Source organism: Delphinus delphis, chromosome 9, assembly GCF_949987515.2.
Source record: "Delphinus delphis chromosome 9, mDelDel1.2, whole genome shotgun sequence".
NCBI lineage: Eukaryota > Metazoa > Chordata > Mammalia > Artiodactyla > Delphinidae > Delphinus > Delphinus delphis.
The window spans coordinates 55,571,035-55,589,517 of NC_082691.1; the positions used below are offsets into that span (position 1 = coordinate 55,571,035).

The 18,483-nt window shown below is 38.5% G+C and overlaps 1 protein-coding gene across 15 annotated transcripts in view; it reads right to left on the minus strand.

Annotated features, from left to right (window-relative positions):
- Positions 1-18,483, minus strand: part of ADAM22 (ADAM metallopeptidase domain 22) — a 245,400-nt gene that overhangs the window by 98,020 nt on the left and 128,897 nt on the right. For all 15 annotated transcript variants that reach the window (XM_060020586.1, XM_060020590.1, XM_060020591.1 and 12 more), the window contains exon 4: positions 14,366-14,432. In XM_060020586.1, coding sequence (XP_059876569.1) covers positions 14,366-14,432 — 67 coding nt within the window. The remainder of the gene's footprint in view (positions 1-14,365; positions 14,433-18,483) is intronic.

Genomic DNA, 18,483 nt, shown 5'->3' on the forward strand with positions numbered 1-18,483 from the left:
AAAGAAAGATTGATAATGAATAAGTTAAATTTTAACTCAATGAGTTATGAAAAGAACAAAGGAGAATTTTTTTAAGTAAAAGAAAGTAGACATTAATAACAGAAGTAGAGCTAGTTCCTTGAACAAAATATATCTTAAAAAACTCAAACAAGATTAACCAAGTAAAACTAAAGGCACAAATAAAGTATAATAGAAATGAAATAGGAGATACTCTGATACAGAATTATCAGACTTTAAAAACCAAAAATGACTTGAAGCAAATTTAATAAAATGCTAACATGTATCTACACATGTATCTTTTACAACATTTTATAGAATTTTTAATATGTTTGGAATATTTCAAAGTTACTGAAATTTTTATCATAGGTCAATTGCTGGTATTTCATGACCTGAAATTTAAAACTGATTTAGAAGTGGCTCTAATATACCTTCCAAAGACAGCACGTGAATATGAGCCTCAGTACACAGGATGACGTTAGCATCAGGTAAGCAGATGGAACATTTTTATTTTTCCTGTTTATATTCACTGCATCTTTTCATAGCAGGGAGAATAATCTGCTCTCCCAGACCTGTCCAAACTGGACTTCTCCCCACATAGCATTGGATGAACAGAAGAAACTACCCAATTTCCTAACACGCGGCTTAATTCACTCACTTAATTTTTCTGTTCAACAAAAAAAATTGTTGAATTATTGTTTTCGAGGTACATATATTATGCTAAGAGCTAGGAACTCAGTACAAGTTCCCCTGGGAGTCTACTCTTGGAGTAACTTCTCATAGGAGTTACTATACATAGTCTAGGGGCATAGAAGATTGTCTTCATGTGAAGCAGAGCATGAAGAAGTGCTGTGGGTGATCCTGACGTGCTTCCTGTATCTCAAGCAGAATCAGAAACTAGCAGTAAGAAGTACAGGCCACCAAAGACCTAGCCAGAAATTCTTTACAAATTTCCACTTTACCTCAATAATGATTTCAACACTAATATTTATGGAGCATTTCCCATACCCAAAGCTCTGAGCTACATGTCTGTCTTTCTCATTTAACAGATGAGAAAAATGAACCATGGAAGAAATAAGTAAATTGTCCAAGGTCACATGAAAATTGATTGGCATAGTCACGATTTGAATTTAGGTCTATCTATCCCTAACAATATCCTTGGTCTCTAAGTTTACTGCCTCCAAACTACAGATTTATCCTGGACTTAGAAACAAAAGAAATGACTAGTTTCATTTATTAACACTAGTGGAAAAAAAATTTTTTTTTAATTTTTTTAAATCAGAAAGGTAGCAGTGACCTCAAGAAGACAGCACTTACTCTGTCCAAAGATCACATTGCTGTGTGGGATACCTGTTGACCCCACTCAGAATTACCCAAGAAACCACTCTGCCTTCTAAAGACAGTTAGAGGTACACTTTCAGATTTTTGAGAATATGGAGAGAAGAGAAAACAAAGGAAGAAAATAATCAGTATATGAAGTCCAAAGGCATACTTGGTCTTGTTTCCATTACGTCATACCTGATTTCTTCGGGTCGAAGCTCTGCTCAAATGTTATACTCCTGCTTTCTCTTCCTTTTTTTAAAAAATTCATTTTATTGAAGTATAGTTGACTTACAATGTTGTGTTAATTTCTGCTGTACAGCGAAGTGATTCAATTATATATATATATATATAAAATTGAAGAATTAATAATTTCTCATATGCTTTTCCATTATGGTTTATTACAGAGTATTGAATATAGTTCCTGTGCTATACATTAGGACCTTGTTGTTTATCCATCCTATACATAAGAGTTTGCATCTGCTAATCCCAAATTTCCAACCCATCCCTCCCCCAACCCCCTCCCCCTTGGCAACCACAAGTCTGTTCTCTATGTCTGTGAGTCTATTTCTGTTTCGATAAGTTCATTTGTCTAATATTTTAAATTCCACATATAAGTGATAATCATATAATATTTGTCTTTCTCTGTCTGGTTTACTTCACTTAGTATGATAATCTCTAGGCCCATCCATGTTGCTGAAAATGGCATTATTTCATTCTTTTTTATGGTTGAATAATATTTCATTGTGTGTGTGTGTGTGTGTGTGTGTGTGTGTGTATATATATATATATACACCTCATCTTCTTTATCCATTCATCTGCCGATGGACATTTAGATTGTTTCAATGTCTTGGCTATTGTGAATAGTGCTGCTATGAACGTAGGGGTGCATATATCTTTTCAAATTACAGTTTTTTCCAGATATATGCCCAGGAGTAGGATTGTTGGATCATATGGTAGCTCTATTTTTAATTTCTTGAGGAATCTCCATACTGTTTTCCATAGTAGCTGCACCAATTTACATTCCCAGCAACAGTGTAGCTTTTCTCCCTCTTGTACCACTGTCTCCATTAAGTGTCTAATGTCACTTCATCTCCACATGCCTAAATTTTTAGCAGTTCCTATGGGGATAATCAAGCGCACCTACACCTTCCTCCTTTTGTACTTCATAGACGCAATAAAAAGTTTACTATGATAAAACATCAACTGGAAATCTAATCAATTACTCCCAAACATGGCTGATAACACCCAAACTACTCAATACCAAGGTACTAATTCTCTGGTCCTTATTACCTGTTCTTATTTTTATAGTGGCCACTTATTCACCAGAAAATAAGAATTTTTTATAAATGAAAAAGAAAATAATACTAGTTTGGGACAACACCCAGGGAATAATTTGTGATTTTTTGGGGGGGGTGTGCTTCAAACCAGTTTCAAATTCGTCAAAAACAACATTTCCGCAATTTCCTGCTCAATCATAGTTCACTCTAATTTCAAAAAATTTTCTGACAGTATATTTGTATAAGACATTATATAATACAAAGATTAGTTTTGTAATTAGAATTAAAATAGGAACAATATTCTATTATAAAATAGTTAATTGGCTCCATATATAGAAATACTATTAGTGCTACTTCAAATGTTTTTAAATTTATGGCTGAACATGTCTTTTTAAGTTTATAGATAACATCTTGAATATTAACAGATGAAATAATTCTTTAGATATTTAACCAAAAAAAAAACTTACACTGGAAAGAAAATAAAGAGGACTTCCTACTGAAATAGGTTACAGAGCTTAGAAACAGAACTCATGCTGACACCAGCTGTCACATTCCATTTCTCCTTACCCCCAGCACTAAGATACCTGACCTGTATAAACTGGTAATGGGCCAATATATTTTCTTCAGGCTACAGAGTCAAGACTACTTGCAATCTTAACAATGCCATTAAGGCAGCTGATGCATTATTCATGGTGATGGACCCAGCGCAACCTTGCTTTGGTCCCAAGGGAAAGCAAAATTTACTTAATCCCCAAAGAATTTTTTCCAATAATATAAAGAGAACTAAATCATGAAACCTGAGACCTCCCTGAAACCACACTGATTACAAGATGGCAGAGGAACATATGTCTGCACAAGCCTGCCAGGGGAAAAATGCACAGTGTCCAGCTCATCAAAAAGATGCTAAATAGATGATTGCCAGCAGATAAAAAGTAAAGTTAGGAGACATACCTGGAATAACTGTTGCATGTGAGGAAGAAACAAATATTTTATCAGTTTGTTTATGAGATTTGTGCAGATCTTTTACTTTCTTCCCTGAGTGCCGGGGGGGGGGCGGGCGGGGAAGGAAGGGGGACAGGCATTTTGAAGCACCTTGGCAGGGATACAACCAAACATCTTCTAGTCTTTTTGCAGAATGATGACATGTTTCAGCTTCGCTACTCTTGTCCATAAAACTTCACATTTCCTCCACACGCAGACAAATGTACACATAAGCGTATGATGGGCATTAGAATTGAGCCATGTGTTTGCCATGTGCAAAATGGCCACATATTTCATATGGCTACAGTTTAAAAGCCACAGCAATTCCCTCTACTGAACAATACTCAGTCTAACTTCTAAGGAGTACAGAGAAGAGCTAAAAATAAACTTCAAGAGAAAACAGTTGAAAAAACAGGGCTTCCTTACAAGGCATTTACTTTTCTTTAGGATAATGGAAATTTTATGTTTAGAATAAGAGACTCACCTGAACCAAACAGTTACATCTTCAATTCATGTCTTACTAAAACATCTACTAAGGAAGATATAATTGCAAATGGTAAAATGAAGTGCTGTAACTTAAATATTTGCGTTTCGATTCCTCTGCTACTATAATTATTGGTTTCCACAGAGAGGATAGACTATAGTGGATATTAGCATGAATTCCCACACCAGGCTGCCTGGCTACAAATTCCTGGGCAAGTTAGTTAAACTTTATGTGCTCAGTTTCCTCATCTGCAAAATGAGGATACCAATGGTACTACTGAGGGATTAAATGACGTAAAATATGCAAAACACTTATTAGACTAGTGCCTGGAACATAGTAAGTACCATACAAATGTTTGCTATTTCTCCAACTGCTACTAGTAATTCTACTCTTATGACTCCTCCGTCCAGTTACAAGTGGTGATCCCATCGAAAATATGAACATTATTCAAAGAGGTAGAGATTGTACAAAATGGGAAATCCAGAATGGTAAAGTGAACACTTATGGGTACAATAATTATTTATTTGCAAAAATACAAAATTTTGAGAATGATATAAAGTCATCATAGCAAGTCATTATATTTAAAAATTCAGTTAAAGTGAGTGTTTCATTAGCTGGAGAGAACATGCCACCAATAGTCTTAAGGAACCAAAATGAGTTTGGCTTTGTGAGAAGTGGTTAACTCCTCCAAGTGACTAGCATTAAACCACTGGCAGCTGTTATTTGCCTCTAAGATAAGAGGTAGCCTTGGAGTTAATAGATAGCAAAGCCTAGTCTTTCCACAGTACAGTAAGACAGTAACATATGGTAATTATCTATCAGTGAAAGCAGCTCACTAGGACTCCAATACATCAACCATCAAATATATGGTTTTTCTGCTATACTTTTTTTTTTTTTTTTGCGGTACGCGGGCCTCTCACTGTTGTGGCCTTTCCCATTGCGGAGCACAGGCTCCGGACGCGCAGGCTCAGCAGCCATGGCTCATGGGCCCAGCCGCTCTGCGGCATGTGGGATCTTCCCGGACCGGGGCACGAACCCGTGTCCCCTGCATCGGCAGGCGGACTCTCAACCACTGCGCCATCAGGGAAGCCCTTCCGCTATACTTCTGTTCAGCATTTAAAACACTTTATAATACTTTTGTGAGGATATCATGGGTCTTGCAATAGTAATAGAGAAAATTACTGTTTTCTCTATTAGTAGAGTACTATTTTCTCTAATAGTAATAGAGAAAATTACTAGTGAATCCTCCTTCTGATATAATTCACCACTTAAAAATGAAAGTATTTAAAAATGGACAGTAGCTCAAACCCAGAGGACCCAAAGGACAAGGTTTCCTGTGCTGGTCATCTCTAAATTAGAAGATCCTGGAATTGAATCCCACCATCCCTAAAATTCAATTCAATAATTTTTTATCAAATTACTAGAAGTTTAACCCTATTTGTATATTTATTTTTAGAAAGTCTAGATCTCATTCTTGTAGGATTCTTATATCCTGAGGTTTAAGAAAAATCATTTACGTCAGCAGTTAGGAGCTAATGAAGTCATTAAATATAATACAATTTAAAACTAGTTTAGCTACAGCTAATAAGTAAATATTGTGTATAAGGAAAATACATTGATCAATATTTTTTAATCATTCTAATTTTATTACTAGTCATACTGATGTTAAGTCATGGCTAAACTGTTTCAGAGAATGGACTTAAGAAATTTCTCCAAGTCATCTAATTTTAAAATGTGTATATTTGTGGTTAATTTGATTTTTAGTAGTGTAAAAAGATATCATGTCCATAGTTATGACATCCGAAATTTTCGCTCTGGCAAAAGAACCTGTGTGAGGTACCTGCAGCCCATCCCACAACCTGTATCACCTGCATCTGAAGTTTTCCTTCATCCTGCACCAGAGGTTCTGCTCTCAGAGTTTAGGCTCAGTGCTCTGAGTCCTTAACCTAAATCTCCCAGAAAGTGCAGCAGAAGAAAACAAATACAGATTCTAACATATGGGTAGTTGCATCTGCCAAACATTCCTATCATTGCAGCAGGAGCCCCTCAAAGAACCAACTAAAGATCTTTAATTGAGGCTTCCCTGGTGGCACAGTGGTTAAGAATCCATCTGCCAATGCAGGGAACACGGGTTCGAGCCCTGGTTTGGGAAGATACCACATGCCGTGGAGCAACTAAGCCTGGGCGCTGCAACTACTGAACCCACGTGCCACAACTACTGAAGCCTGCGTGCCTAGAGCCCGTGTTCCGCAACAGAAGCCACCACAATGAGAAACCTGCGCACTGCAACGAAGAGTAACCCCCGCTCTCCACAACGAGAGAAAGCTGGCGCGTAGCAACGAAGACCCAATGCAGCCATAACTAAATAAATAAATAATTTAAAAAAAAAAGACACCTTAAGAAACATTATTCTTTTAACACATTGTGCACATTTGAAGTATTCAAGTATTGAGAATTACGGTCGTCATGGAGAAATCTAGAAAACAGTATGAGAAAGTGTGAATACAATTCAAGATCACAAGCAATTTTCTATGGATGCTTTTTAGGTTTATAGAAGCTAAAGAGTTAGCATGAGCCAGGAAGGTATCTGTTGTCCTGACAGTCAGCATACATAAATTTTTCTAAGTGATTTCTTATAGCTGTCCTCTACTAGTATTTTTTGCTTGTTATTGACACACTCATTGTGGAAGAAAAAAAAATTAAGGTGGGATTTTAAAAAAAAGGTATATCTTTTTTTAAGAAAATAGAATTGAAATGGAAATCTGACTTAGAAAAATGAATGCAAAAGGAATTTGTATTCCTAGAGAGGCTACTGGTAGCACAAGCACCTGCTGGGAGATGATATGGTGCTGAGCTAAAAATCTTTCATGGACCTCCAAATTCAGGGAGGGGAGATGGATGTGACCACCAGGAGAAAAACTATCTTGTAAAAAACACTCAGGCTTTCTACTTGCTTCTATATCAGCATCCCTGATACTCTGTTTCCAGAAGTGACTGTGGCCATTTCAGTTTGCCTAAACAATATTTTTTAAGGAAAATTACACCACCATTCCATCAGAGTAAAAGGTTCTCTAGAGTCACAATAACCTCTCTCACCCATTAAGCAGACACTTTTTCCCCTGACACCTGCTCTCCAACACATAACACTCTCTCCAATTCCTTCACCCATTTCCAGACTTCAACCTTGACCCTTTGCTTTTGACTTCTCATCCATCTTCTTACTGCCACTATGGACATAATTAAGACTTTGAGACAATGATCCTTGAGTGCACTCAATTCAATTAAGTGATGGATAGTAACCAGTTAAGTGCCAGTCAAAAGTCAATACTGGAAAATGTGTGTCTCTACATATCCATCCTCAACGATTGGTATCCTGATTCAAGGACGAGTTGGGAGTGCTCACATACAGTTTAGAAATAATTTGAACTAATAAAAAAAAGACACTCAGCAGCTATTACTTTTGATTATTATCATAACAGATCAAATAATTTAACCAAAAAAACACTATCAGAACTAATAATATTGATGACTGGGCATGATCTTTCATTGGTAATAATACAATTAATCATATCTTTACCAAGATGTCTATTTTTACTTTTTGACTCCAAGGAAATCCACTTCCTCCCCCATCCATACATATCTAGAGGATTTACCATTCCTCTCCTAGTGTTCTAAAACTCCTACTATGGCTATTTTCCTGAGATATGAAAAATAAAACAGACTTAGTACTAGAGTGTGTCTTTACCATTTTTGCCTAAGGCAACTGACGTTATCTAAAAGCTACCCAACTGCGGGCTTCCCTGGTGGCGCAGTAATTGGGAGTCCACCTGCCGATGCAGGAGACACGGGTTCGTGCCCCGGTCCGGGAGGATCCCACATGCCGCGGAGTGGCTGGGCCTGTGAGCCATGGCCGCTGAGACTGCGCTTCCGGAGCCTGTGCTCCGCAACGGGAGATGCCACAGCACTGAGAGGCCCGCGTACCGCAAAAAGAAAAAAAAAAAAAAAAAAAAAAAAGCTACCCAACTGCATAACCAAATTTAAGAGGGATACCTAAAGGCTCTTCACTTAGACCACCATTTCAGTTTAAAGAGAAGACTATAAAGGAGTAATTGTTAGGGACCTCCGAAAAATGAGATATGTATATAATAAGTCTACATAAAATACCTATCAATTTGTATAGCTATCCTATTTTACATACTGTAGAATATATATAGATAATATGGTATAAGAGTCAGCTCTGGAGTTAGATAACCTAGATTCAAACTGCAGCTCTACCCCTCCTTACTGTGCTGCTTTCAGCGTTATGTAACCTCTCTGTACCTCAGTTTCCTGTCAAGTGGGATAATAGTTATATTTATAATCGGAGGTTGTTTTGAGGATTGAATATATGTAAATTCATACGCCTGTCACATCATGAACAATAAATGTTAGTGATTACTATTATTAGGATTATAATACTGATTAACCAGAGCCTATATAATGGGAGACTTAGACCGACCAGCATATTGGCAGTTGTCAACTTCAAGATAAAAAAGTTAGCTAACAATAAAACAGAAAACTGGGGCTTCCCTGGTGGCGCAGTGGTTGAGGGTACGCCTGCCAATGCGGGGGACGCGGGTTCGTGCCCCGGTCCGGGAGGATCCCGCATGCCGCAGAGCGGTTGGGCTCGTGTGTCCGGAGCCTGTGCTCCGCGGCCGGAGAGGCCACAGCGGTGAGAGGCCCGCGTACCGCAAAAAAAAAAAAAAAAAAAAAAAAACCAGCAAACTGCATGGTTTAGACTCATTCACTGCTACTCATCAATTTCAGTTTCCTTTGTCTTAAGAAGCCAGAACCATAGTTGGCCACAATCAAAATAAAAAGATTCTGTTCCCAGGGTATTCTCATTAATAGAGGTTTTATGTTTAAATTCTTTTTAAAGTTTATGTCAAACACACAAAAGTTCTCCCTCAACTAGGGGACAAATTTCAAATTTAATTTTTAAATGAGTTGGAAATAAATGAAGTGAAAGATGATATTAATATGTTTTATTAAAGGAACAAATAAAAAGTATCTATCATGTTTTTTTCTGCTTAAAGCCTTTCTTTGTAAACTTTGGCTAAAAAAAAAAAGGTTTACATAGAACTTCAAGATCAGGATTATGCACCTCTATGATCGGAATAAAACAACCTTCCATGAGACACAGAATGTCTTGCAGATAATACAAATCATTATCTTAAGGAAAGATCACTAAAATATATTTTATTTTACTGTAAATATAAAATTGCAATCAAGAGCAAAACCCAGACTGTGAGAGACTGTATAGGATAAACAACCTGATTTCTTCAACAAATATCAATAAATTGTAAGGAAGAATAAAAAGAGAAAGATAAGCAGAAACCAATGGTTTAAAGGAGACTTTTAAAAACTTAGTAAAAAAAAAAAAAAACCTAAACACACAAAACTAAACTCTAGGACACACTTGGGTGATAAAACTATAAACGAAATTAAGGAAAAAATAACCACAAAAGTCAGGATAGTGTTTACATGTCTTACAAGAGGAGGAGGGAGGGACTTGGGCTTGGGAAGCAGCACATGGAAAAGTGGGCCAAGGTCTTTTTTTGTGTGTGTGTGCTACACAGGCCTCTCACCGCTGTAGCCTCTCCCGTTGCGGAGCACAGGCTCCAGACGCGCAGGCTCAGCGGCCATGGCTCAGGGGCCCAGCTGCTCCACGGTATGTGGGATCCTCCCAGACCAGGGCACGAACCTGTATCCCTTGCATCGGCAAGCGTCCTCCCAACCACTGTGCCACCAGGGAAGCCCTTCAAGGTCTATTTCTTAAACTGGATAGTGGTTATCGGGTGTTCACCCTTCAGTCATTTTTGTGTCAGTGTTATATTTTACAATTAAAAAGATTTTAAAAATAAAATTGCAATCTAAAAGATTCACCAAAGTAGCTATTAAGTATTTTTTTTTCATGAAAATGTCTTCCTTTTCCTACATACATACTCACACCCTTAAATCAAATGCACTGCACCTGAATTTTCACAAATAAAGGTTCCATGACACCTGAGCAGAGTCATTTACCAGACTGGTTTCTAGCCATTGTTTAAATCAGACTTGATAATTATTTTGATTTTAATTTTGCATCCTCAAGATCAATATGATTGGGCTTCCCTGGTGGTGCAGTGGTTGAGAATCCACCTGCCAATGCAGGGGACACGGGTTCAAGCCCTAGTCCGGGAAGATCCCACATGCTGCGGAACAACTAAGCCCATGTGCCACAACTACTGAGCCTGTGCTCTAGAGCCCATGAGCCACAACTACTGAGCCCGTGTGCCACAACTACTGAAGCCCAAGTACCTAGAGCCCATGCTCCGCAACAAGAGAAGCCACTGCAGTGAGAAGCCCACACACCACAAGGAAAAGTAGCCCCCCACTCGCCTCAACTAGACAAAAGCCTGTGCACAGCAACAAAGACCCAACACAGCCAAAAATAAATAAATAAAATGAATAAATTTATATGAAAAAAGATCAATACGATGTTTGTGCCAACTGACAAAAACAAAAAGTTCTTACCTACAGTTTTGCTTTGATCCCATATACCCTTTCAAATACTTGAATGCCAGGAGAAAAGCCAATTTAGAAAAAAATTCAAAGGCCTCTTAGGGAAGGTGTTATGGGCTGAATTTTATATTGTATTCACCTAAAATTCGTGCATTGAAGTCCTAACTCCTAGTACCTCAGATTATAACTATATTTGGAGATAGAGTTTTTCAAGAGGTAATTAAGTTAAAATGAGGTCATTAGGGTGGGCCCTGATCCAGTATGACTGGACTGGTGTCCTTCTAAGAAGAAATTAGGATACAGATACACACAGAGAGAAGAGCATGTGAAGACACAGAGAGAAGACAGCCATCTGTAAGCCAAAGAGAGAGGCTTAAAGAAACCAACCCTGCTGACACCTTGATCTTGGACTTCTAGCCTTGAGAACTGTAAGAAAATAAAATAAATTTCTCTGTTCAAGCCACCCTGTCTATGGGACTTTCTTATGGCAGCCCTAGCAAACTAATGTAGAAGGTAAAGGAGGAATAAAATATTCTGGTTTTTTTTTAAGTAGTAGAGGGAAGAAAAAGAAAAATATTAAATGTTATAATTTTACAGTTTTACTCGACTCATAATGTATAGTAAATAGAGAAACTTAAGAAAGTTCTGAGTCATTAGTAAAGAATGGAGACCTAACAGACTCCATGTAAAAAGAAACACCCAAAGAGCTAAGCACAGAGGGCAAGACATGAGGAAACCAGCAGGAAAATAACTGGCTACTGACTTTGATTTGATGGGACAGGACTCAATGCTTTCAATATGGTTTCTGGAAAAAACCCAGAGGAGAGTTTTGAGTTTTAAATGGACTAAAAACAAATTGAGGTGATGGGTGAGATCAAAGTGGCTTTTTTTTTTTTTTTTCGGTACGCGGACCTCTCACTGTTGCGGCCTCTCCCGTTGCGGAGCACAGGCTCCGGACGCGCAGGCTCAGCGGCCATGGCTCATGGGCCCAGCCGCTCTGCGGCATGTGGCATCTTCCCGGACCGGGGCACGAACCCGTGTCCCCTGCTTCGGCAGGCGGACTCTCAACCACTGTGCCACCTGGGAAGCCCCAAAGTGGTTTTCTTAACGGGAGAAATTCCTCTGGCTCTAGGGTTTGGATGAAGTTTGTATTTACATTTCCCTGGTTGGATAGGCTTGGGAGTTAGGCAAACCATCAAGGAAGAAAATGCAATTCTCAGGCTGGAAAATCAGCAGTGGTTGTGTGGTGAAGTCCGTGTTCTGCGTGTTATATATACCCATGGAGCCTAATGATCTGAGTGGACTATGCTTTGTTGATTAATATAAGTTTCCTGCAAAGGGATACTACTGTAGAGACAGCAGATAGCTATTGCTGGATACACCCTCCAAACCTCCATGCTTATATTTGCATTTCATCATTCCACTGACAGACGTAAACGGAAGTAAATTGTGAACTGCCTGTTTCCTCTCTTCTCTAATTTAGCAAAGGAATAAGATACACTCTGCATTCTGAAAAGCATCATACAAAATAGAAAATGAAATCAAATAAACAAGGATGAGATTAAAAGGGGTCCAGAGATTCTAAATCTAGTTAAATTTTTTTTCCAACTATAAGCAAAATGGCTCCATTTTCTTATGTCATACTAAGAAGAATCCTAATATGCTTTCTGATGTAACACAGTGATATAAATCAATCAAACATTCAATTAGTCAGTTTTCAAATAAGTTTAGAATAACTTTCTAGAGGGACTGGCATAATTATTATATCTAGATCACTTGTAAAAATTAACATTTTGCGTTAAGTGTTTATCATTTAGAGATGTATAGATGTGTGAAGATTTATTTCCTGGGAGAAATGTCCCAATGTCTGGAATTTGCTTTTGTAGAGGAACAAAATTTGCCACCCCAAAATGTCTCTTTGGCATATGGATTATTTGGAGCTGAAAATAATCAAGACCCCAAATGACTCAGGAAGAAACTTGGACCTTCCCTAAAACTACCCAAAGAGTGTGGTTAGAGGACCTGTTCCAGGAAGGGAGCTATCACCACAGATGACTACAGGATGAACTAGGTGTGTAGACAGGGAGGAACCTAGCAAAGTCTGTTCCTAAAACTCCTCTCTGTGTCCCATTGTCTCTATGTGACCCAGCAAACATCTGGTTACCAAACATTTGCTTTTCCATCTCCATGTGAATCGCCTTCCCCCTCTTTGAAGTCCCAAACCACTACTCTCAACATCTTTTGTCTTTAGCTGAAGATGGTATCTAAGGTGAGGATTTCATCCTTTTTGGCGAATTACTCAGTTCTTGGTCTCTCCCATGTATACATGTTATCAAACTTTTGCTTGATTTTTGTCCTGTTAATTTGTCTCATGTATATTTAATTCACAGAGCAGCTAGAAGAACATAGAAGGGTAGAGAAAAATTTCTTCCTCCTGACAGTTTAAAATACTACACACACGTAGAGAGTGAAAAGATTATGAAAATGTTTATAACTGTTGATGCTGGATAATGGTATGTAGGAGTTCATTGTAGTATTCTTTTTACCTCTGTATATGACTGAGACGTTCCGTAATAAAAAGTTTTCTTTTTTTAGTTAACATATAATTGCAAAATCCAATCCCCTTCACTTGTCACTGGACTAGGACAATGTAATTTATTTTGGTTATTGATAACAGAGTTTACTTTAAATAAAACGCTTTGTTACAGTAATACATTTAAATTGAAAAGCAGTAGACATAAGTTTAAAGGAAAGTAACTTTAGAAAATGTTTACAATATAATGTTTACTGTTAAAAAGCAAGATACAATATTGTAAATATATATGATACCAACTCTGTAAAATATGAAAATATAAATACATGCACAGGACAAAAAAAATACTAGAAGGAAATACAACAAAATGAAAACAAAGTTTATCTGTCAGTGATGAGTTTATGGATGATTTTTCCTTTTTTGATATATTTTTCTCCACTAACAAGTTTTCTAAAATGAGTACAAATTAAATGAATAATCAGAAAAAGAAAGCAAATATACATATTTGCTTTCTTTATATATATATATATATATATGGCATTATAATTCTGATAAGGCAGAATAGACAGTCTAAATACTGTTCAGAAGAAAATAAACACTTAGCTAAAACTCTTTATACTAAACATTGGTTCTAAAGAAACTCTTGGGTGGGGTTTGATCTCATATGCCTCAGACAACATCATCACTGATATGAAAGACACATACATTCTTATGCCTATAACTGGAGAAGTTTTTTTTTTTTTTTGGTATGTAATCTTTTTCAGAACTTACCTGACAAGAACCAATATCTTGAGATTTGTCTCCAGGGATTTAAAACTCCCTGGGACATCCCTGTTGACATAATAAGTTCATAATTTTACCAGAGAAATCTTTCCCAAATGAATGCAAAGCCAGGCACCTACCCTGGACCCAAGATTTCACCTCTTGATTCTCAGTGCTAACCTTAAGAGCAAATTTCAGAAATTATTTTCTGTGACATAATCTAAAAGAGAACTACTTGCAGTAATATTAATCCCACAAAGCATAACTCCAACAATTCCTGTAGTACAGTAAGAATTCATTTTCTGGTAACTAATTATTTTTCCCTAAGTCAGTGACACGCTCTCTTGATAAATTCTGAAATATAAAAACCCCAAAACTACATTGGAAGTATCACTGAAGATTAAAATCATAATCAGTACTTAAAAGATTCTCAAAAGTTTCCCCCAAGAGAAAAATTTTACTTACTTTCACTTCCACAGTCTTCCCTCCATGTTCAATGTGTCTCTCCACATATTCAGAGGACAGCAAATCACTGCAACAGAAAGAAATGATGATGAAAGAGGACCTTGAAAATCATTAAGTTTACAACATTCCAGCTTGAATGATTCTTTTTGTTTGTTTTGCTTTGTTTTTTTCTTTTATAAATTTATTTATTTATTTTTGGCTGTGTTGGGTCTTCATTGCTGGGCGCGGGCTTTCTCTAGTTGCGGCGAGTGGGGTCTACTCTGTTGCAGTGGGCGGGCTTCTCACTGCGGTGGCTTCTCTTGTTGTAGAGCACGGGCTCTAGACGCATGAGCTCAGAAGTTGTGGCTCGCGGGCTCTAGAATGCAGGCTCAGTAGCTGTGGCACATGGGCTTAGTTGCTTCACAGCATGTGGGATCGTCCCAGACCAGGGCTCGAACCCGTGTTCCCTGCATTGGCAGGCGGATTCTTAACCACTGCGCCACCAGGGAAGCCCAGCTTGAATGATTCTTTAATCCAGATTTTAAAACAAAAATAAAACTTTATAGGTCTCTCTCTCTCTCTCTCTCTCTCTCTCTCTCTCTCTCTCTCTCTCTCACACACACACACACACACAGCCTAGTACTTGTGAAAGGATATGAGGCTAAACTGACTAAATCACCTGTCACCCCGTTGCTTAGCAGAGCTAGTTCCACCAATCTAGTTCAGCAATTCTAGGAAACTACCATTATTTTTAAGACATCTTATTCTTCCCTTTTTTACTTTAGCTTTTTTGTGTGTGAAGATTTTAATTTAAGTCTTTATTATACCTTACATCCTTCTTTGCTGTTTCTCTCCCCTAACCTTTGAATAGTGGGGTACTCCTAGGAGGCTTAGTCTCCCTACATTCCTTGGTGCTCTTTTCCTATCTCATGTCTTTAAGTATTAAGATGTTGTCAATTTCTAAATATATATTTCCAATTCAGACCTTTTCTCAAACTGTAGATGTAACTGCCTACTGGACATCACTGCTTAAATATCTAATAGGCATCTCAAACTTAACATGCCAAGGCTGAATTCTCTGACCCTCACTCATTCCCACCACCTGCTCAGCCCACAGCCTTCCACAACAGCTAACATCAACACCATCATTTCAACTGCTTTGCCCAAAACTTTGAAATTATTGACTCTTCTCACACCCCACATCCTTGCTTTAGCTTTTTACCAAACACTTTTGATTTACTACCATACTTTACCATTTCTCATATATTACGTGTGATATTTTATCTAACAAAATATTAGTTTCCCCCACAAAAAAATTAAACAGAGGCAAAGAAAGTTAGAAGAAATGAAAAAGAATATACTTTCAGCATTTTAAAATAAGCTTTTTTGAAATCTCTCCTAAACAACCACCACCTTCTTGTATAATTTTTAAATGTTTACATCATCTTAAATATACTTCTCTTTAATTCTATATAAGAGGAAAAAATTTCCCCTTTAACAGAGGCACCTCAAGGCACAACTCCAATAAACAGTCTTAAAGTCTTTAAATTTTTAAAGCAGTAAAATGTAGATAAAATTCACATTAATAAATAAAAATATAAACTTCTAAACCTACCCCTCTATTAATAAACATTCACCCAACTAAAAAACTGTGTTTCACAGTGCTCTGAAGGTCACCATCCAAAACTGTCCCAATCATAAAAGAAGGTGAATTTCTAAGCACAAGAGCTACCATGATAAGCACTATGCCTACAGTTGCTTGGAATGTAAACAGAAAGATCAAACACGCATTACATTAATGCCGGCACGAGAGTCAGTTTCTTATAGTATCTGATGCTTACATTTCTATCTAGGTAACCTATAATTATAGTCTAAGTCCTTGTTTCATTTGTCTTTGGAATACATTTTCCTATTGACTTTACCGGGAAACAGCTAGAATACTCTAAGCTGCAAGTTGTAGAAAACACAACTAAAAGTGGCTTAAATAATCAGGACATTGATATCATTTCTTGTTAGAAATTCCAGGGCAGGTGTGATGTGAATTTGCTTCTGCAACTCTTCAATTCTGGTAGCTGAATACATTTAAAGTTTACAAAATATAGGCAAAACACTTTTTAAGATGTTTTAAATATAGACAAGTAGCTACTAAGCAAAATTTTGTTAGATGTGGGCAGAATGCATAAGATGTGTAAAGCATAAGTAAGAAGATCATATGTGTACCTCACATTGATAGAAAGGGATGGATAACCAAAAGGTACGTAACATTTTTAAGGCACCTGGGTAATCAGTGTTCATGATATAACAAATATATAAAAGACGCTATATATGCAAGATATGCTTATACATAAACAGTTAATATTTATGAGGTCTCATTTCAACCACCTATTGGTAACACCCAGGATTTCTCAACTTCCACAATACTGACATTTCAGGCCAGATAATTCTTGGTCTTGGGGAGTATCTTATGCATAGTCACATGATTAGCAGTATCCATGACCTCCACCCACTAGATGCCACATCACACACACACACAGACACACACACACACACCAGCCATGACAATCACAAACGTCTCCAGACATTGCCAAATGTACACTGCGGGGTAAAACTACCCTGGTTAAGAACTGCTACTGACACCCATTCCTGCCCCATGTTTTCTCCGAACCAACAGAATTCATGGTTGTTCATCAAGCTAATTGGCAGGCTGTAGCTCCTGACCAAGCATATTTGTCCCTGTGTCTCTCAGATACAGCACGTGGGTGTCATTAGCTCAGGCCACCTTGCATCTGTGGAGCTTGCCCAAACCTCATCTCTGGTCCTTGTAACTACATATCAGCAGCGAAGGCAGATGCAGCAGAGAGAGAAGCAGATCCTAAGAATACAGTGTATCCCAGTACACATTAGCTAGAGTGGTCCTTCCACCCCACCTGCACCCTATCCTAAGCATGCTAACCTACCCTTTTCTTTCCTCTTGCTTCTCACTGTGTGCTTTAATTTGATTTAGCAAATTATGTGATTTGAGGATTTTAATTTGGTCTGTGAGGGCTTGCTGTTTGTTCCCTTACTTCTAGGATAGCTTGCTAGCTAGTATACTTGTAGGCAACCATTGCAGCAGAGTAATTTTCCACTGGACATCACAGCGGTTCCAGGGCTGGTTCATGTGGTAGCTCAGCACCATTAATGAGACCAGGAGCATGTCCATCCTTCTGCTCTGCCATCAGAATGGTGGGTGACGTGTACTTGTAACTGGCTCCTCTCATGACCCTAACATGGCTGCTGCAGATCTAAGCATCTCACGCAGATAAAGATATCCCAAGGTAAAAAAAGCCTCGTATTTCTTTACAAGAGTCAGCAAACTCTCCACGAAAAGCCTCTAGCATTCATCTTCTCAAGTATGTTTTGCCAGGATTACATTACTTGGCCCTGCCAAAGCCAGTCTCTTTGTTGTTGTTGTTGCGGCCTCTCCCGCTGCGGAGCACAGGCTCCAGACGCGCAGGCCGGGACGCGCAGGCTCAGCGGCCGTTGCTCACGAGCCCAGCCGCTCCGCGGCATGTGGGATCTTCCCGGACCAGGGCACGAACCCGTGTCCCCTGCATCGGCAGGCGGACTCTCAACCACTGCGCCACCAGGGAAGCCCCCAAAGCGAGTCTTTTGACAAGGACATTTGTCTCTGAACAATCAAGATTCTCCTCCCCCTCTCTCTCCTCCTCCCATGAACATCATGGCTACTCAGAGAGAGGTGAACAACACCACAGGGTGGAGAGAATAGCCAACAGACAGCTGTCTTTTTTTTTTTTCTTTTTTTCGGTACACGGGCCTCTCACTGTTGTGGCCTCTCCCGTCGCGGAGCACAGGCTCCGGACACGCAGGCTCAGCGGCCACGGCCCACGGACCCAGCCGCTCCGCGGCATGTGGGACCCTCCCAGACCAGGGCACGAACCAGTGTCCCCTGCACCGGCAGGCGGACTCTCAACCACTGCGCCACCAGGGAAGCCGCTGTCTTTTTTTTTTTTTTAATATAATTTTTATCATGAGTATGTTGGATACTTCACAAATTTCCCAAGGTTTCGAACAAAATAGTGAAGCTTCATGGTCAAGATCTGCTGAAGCAAAACCTGTCATTGCTCCACCATCCACAT